General features: G+C 42.4%; 1 protein-coding gene across 1 annotated transcript; it reads left to right on the forward strand.

Moving 5' to 3' along the window:
• The first annotated feature begins 313 nt into the window (after positions 1 to 313).
• On the forward strand, positions 314 to 3,942 carry LOC148651123 (transcription factor SOX-4-like). Its single transcript, XM_088601026.1, has one exon. It carries the CDS (start codon positions 927 to 929, stop codon positions 2,061 to 2,063), a length of 1,137 nt encoding a protein of 378 aa, XP_088457152.1. The 5' UTR covers positions 314 to 926; the 3' UTR covers positions 2,064 to 3,942.

A 3,942-nucleotide genomic window follows, 5' to 3' on the forward strand; every position in this document is an offset into this window, starting at 1 on the left:
TTCCTAAGCTGCATTAGATTGGTTTCAGTTCAAGAGTGCTTAAACCAAATGTAATTTATTTCCATGCATGACTAGCAAAGAAAAAAAAATCCTAAAAACTACATGAGCATGTCCCTTTAAAACTAAGTTTGCAGTGTACACTGGAATGAGGTCAGACATAAAGCTCCTCATTGCACGCGCTGATTATTATTAGATTCGTTTTTAGCCAATGGGCGCCTGAGGGGCGTGCTTTTGGCGCAAGGCAGGGTAGAGACAGCAGCGGATTGGTTGTGCTCTGTCGCCATTATAGCTTTGGAAAAGGATAAAGCTGCGCGAGGCGGAATTGAAGTCTGCTTTAAGTTGCAGACTGCAGATGGAAGGCGGACTATAGCAGAGTTCAACAAGCTTGGTCTTCCCGCATGGTGCTAAGGGGAAGGCTATGCAAAAACTATTCTGTAACCTGAGAGAGTAGAAGAGAGAGCTTTTGTAGCTTTAGAACGTGAACAGTAGTACAGAACTCCTGTACAGCCCTGCAAGCAGAAATAAAAAAAAAACTGCCGCACTACAGAGTTGGGTTTGAACCCGTTACATAAAGCACTCTGGGGGGAAAAGGCGCTTTGGAAACTGGAAATCGTTTCTGCAGACAAAACTGAACTGCACAACCAGAGACACTTGAACAGAAGCCTACCAGACGTGCGGCCACAAAAACTGAAAAGGCGATATACTGCAACTCCTGTGGTTCACAAGTCGCCGTTCGACAAATCTCAGGACTAATATTATCACTAAAGTAATATATACAAGTGTGGGACGGAAATTGGTTAAGAGTTTGCATTAGAGCAGCCAGGCTCGACAAACTCAGGACTCAGAATTTCTGTGAATCGGCAGACGCTTGTAGTTTGCTGAACAAGTACTTTAATATTCACATATATCAAAAAAAAAACTGAACTATGGTACAGCAAACGAACAACACCGAGAATACGGAAGCGGTGCTGGTGGGGGAGTCTACGGACTCTGGAGCTATGGACCTGGGTATGGCGTCCTCCCCGACACCCGGCTCCACGGCATCCACGGGGGATAAAATGGACCCAGCCTGGTGTAAAACCCCCAGCGGTCACATCAAGAGACCCATGAACGCGTTCATGGTGTGGTCACAGATCGAGAGGCGAAAGATCATGGAGCAGTCGCCGGACATGCATAATGCCGAAATCTCCAAGAGACTGGGCAAACGCTGGAAGCTGCTTAAAGACAGCGACAAGATCCCCTTTATTCGAGAGGCGGAGCGGCTCCGGCTGAAGCACATGGCTGACTACCCAGATTACAAGTACAGACCGAGGAAGAAGGTAAAGTCAAGTAGCGCCAAACCGGGGGAAAAGGGGGAGAAGATCAGCAGCAGCAACTGCAGTAGCGCCAGCACTAAGCCCTCCTTGAAAAAGAGCAGCAGCGCAAAATCGTCCAACAAACCCCACAAAATAGTGCTGGGAAGCTCAAAATCGGCGTTCCCCGACCAGGTCTCCCACGCGGTCACTACGGATCACCATTCCCTCTACAAATCCAGGTCAGTCTCTGCAGCCAAGCAGATCCCTGACAAGAAAACTAAGAGGGTGTATATTTTCGGGGGAAGCAACCATGGTATCAGCCCCTCGTCCGTAGCTGTCCCTGCCAGCCCGACTCTCAGTAGCTCCGCAGAATCCAGCGACCCGCTGAGCCTCTACGAAGACGGAGCTGCGAGTAACAAGGAAGGTGCCGACTCGCCCGGTGCGTCGTTGGACCACCACAGGTACACAAGTATGCGGGCATCATCCCCGACCCCCTCAGCCTCTCATTCGTCCTCTTCCTCCCAGTCCTCGTCCTCGGACGAAGAGTTCGAAGACGACTTACTGGACCTTAACCCTAGCCCTGGTTTTGACAACATGTCGCTGGGGAGCTTTAGCTCCTCGGTTTTGGACAGAGACTTGGATTTTAATTTTGAGTCGGGGTCTGGCTCTCATTTCGAGTTCCCCGACTACTGCACTCCCGAAGTAAGCGAAATGATTTCAGGGGACTGGCTGGAGTCAACCATTTCAAACTTGGTTTTCACTTACTGAGCGACAAGATATCCTGATGTGTTGGGAATAATTTCTTTGCTCTTAATGAAAAAGGGATTCCAGAAAAGGTGAGTTTGAACCTTGCGAGAAGAGTCCCACTTGAGGAAGACGGAAAGCGCTAATGAACTGTAAGTGTAACGCTTGCGTTTCGTTTCAAGGATCAAGGAATTGTGCTGAGTGGGTATCGGCTTGAGAGAAGGCTGAAGAAATTGTTTAACTTGGAAAGAGGAAGATATTAGTGCAACCTGATTAGGAGTGACTGAGATCCTATTGAAATAAACACTCGGTCTGAACTGGAAAACTGTAATTGATTTGCACGTACATGAAGGCGGGCTTATGTTGGCTATACTTTAATCAATGTTACTTAAAAGGGACAATTGATAGAACTTTTCCGAATCGCCAAGTGAACTTCATTACTTAAGAGGTACAAAAATTGGCTGTCTCGACCAGTTTTTTTTCTCGTGATGGACGTATTTAACAGGTGGGTTGACTTAAAAAAATAAAAGAAAAAACGCATGTTACCGTGTCTTCTTTTTCTGAGATTTCTTTAAGACTGTTGAACAGTTAAAACTAGTGTTAGGGTTATTTAAAAATGGATAGATGGCGCTATGTTTGATTCCTACGAAAAAAGGAAAATCACCAGCTTTTTTCATTCTTAACTTTTTCAGGATTCAAACGCTACTCAAATCTGTGCTGGACTTTATACTCTATACAATTCAGGACCAAAATTCCTTAGAATTTGTTTCTCCGATGTTAAGAGAAACCTTTTTTCCTCACCGATTTTTCATCCTCGTGTTTTTTTCCCTTGTACATGTTATCAGATACCATTTTATATATGGATGTATTTATACTGGCCAAACATTTTTGACTTTTTGTTTTCGTAGGTCTTGTTGTGTATACCTGCACCGTCTGTCTCCTTCGCTGAAGGGCTAGAGTTTTAACTTTTAATTTTTTATATTTAAATGTAGACTTTTGACACTTTTAAAAAGAGAGGAAACGTTTGATTATTTTCTCAGTGTATTTTTGTACAAAATATATAAAGGGGGTGTCAATCGGTGTATATCGCTGTTTGGATTTCCTAATTTTAAGAACCGGGGGGTTGGTTTTCTCAAAATCAACCACCTATCCATGTTTACAGTTCAATCTGCAGGCTTCTTAAAGACGCAGTATCTCAATTTTCAGTGTCATTTTAAACATTTGTTTAAACGAATAAGTATTCTGAGCAGCCATTACTGCTTTTTTAAGTACATTACCTAAAAAAGAGATACTGTAGCTTTAACTGATCCATTTCTTGGCGCTTTTATAACAAGCAAAGTTTGGTTTTAACCACTGGATGGATATACTCAAAATGCCGATTTGAGTTCGCGACACTTATGTACTGCGTTTCTCATTATTGTATTTGAATATTTAATCTTTTCTACTTGTCGGCTAAATATACTTGTTTTAGTATCTTATGGCATGGTGAATAGCATTTGTATTTCCGATTCAGGTTTATAGCTGTTGTGTTTAAAAAGAAAAAAAGGAAAAAAGTGAAAACATCTTTGTACATTAAGTCTGTATTATAAGCAAAAGAAGATTGTGTGTTTATGTATGTTGTTGAGATATAACATGACAGGCACTAGAACAGCTATCTTTATACATTCTACTTACGTTTAAGGTGGTTGTTCATGTTTTTATATAAATATATTAACTTTATTTTCATCCATTCTGTGCAATATGCTGTGTAGAATATTGTTTCGTCTAATCATGCCATAACGTTTGGAGGAAAAAAACTCATGCCAGCTAATCGTGTCAAGTCACTGCCTGTCAGATTGTTGATATACTTCTGTAAATAACTTTTTTTCAAGAAGGAAATAAAATCAGCTGGAACTGAACCCTA

Source organism: Lepisosteus platostomus, chromosome 12 (assembly GCF_059453375.1).
Source record: "Lepisosteus platostomus isolate fLepPlt1 chromosome 12, fLepPlt1.hap1, whole genome shotgun sequence".
Lineage (NCBI taxonomy): Eukaryota > Metazoa > Chordata > Actinopteri > Semionotiformes > Lepisosteidae > Lepisosteus > Lepisosteus platostomus.

Excerpts from the sequence above, each read along its gene's own strand:
- LOC148651123 (XM_088601026.1), top strand. The coding sequence starts at position 927 with ATGGTACAGCAAACGAACAACACCGAGAATACGGAAGCGGTGCTGGTG.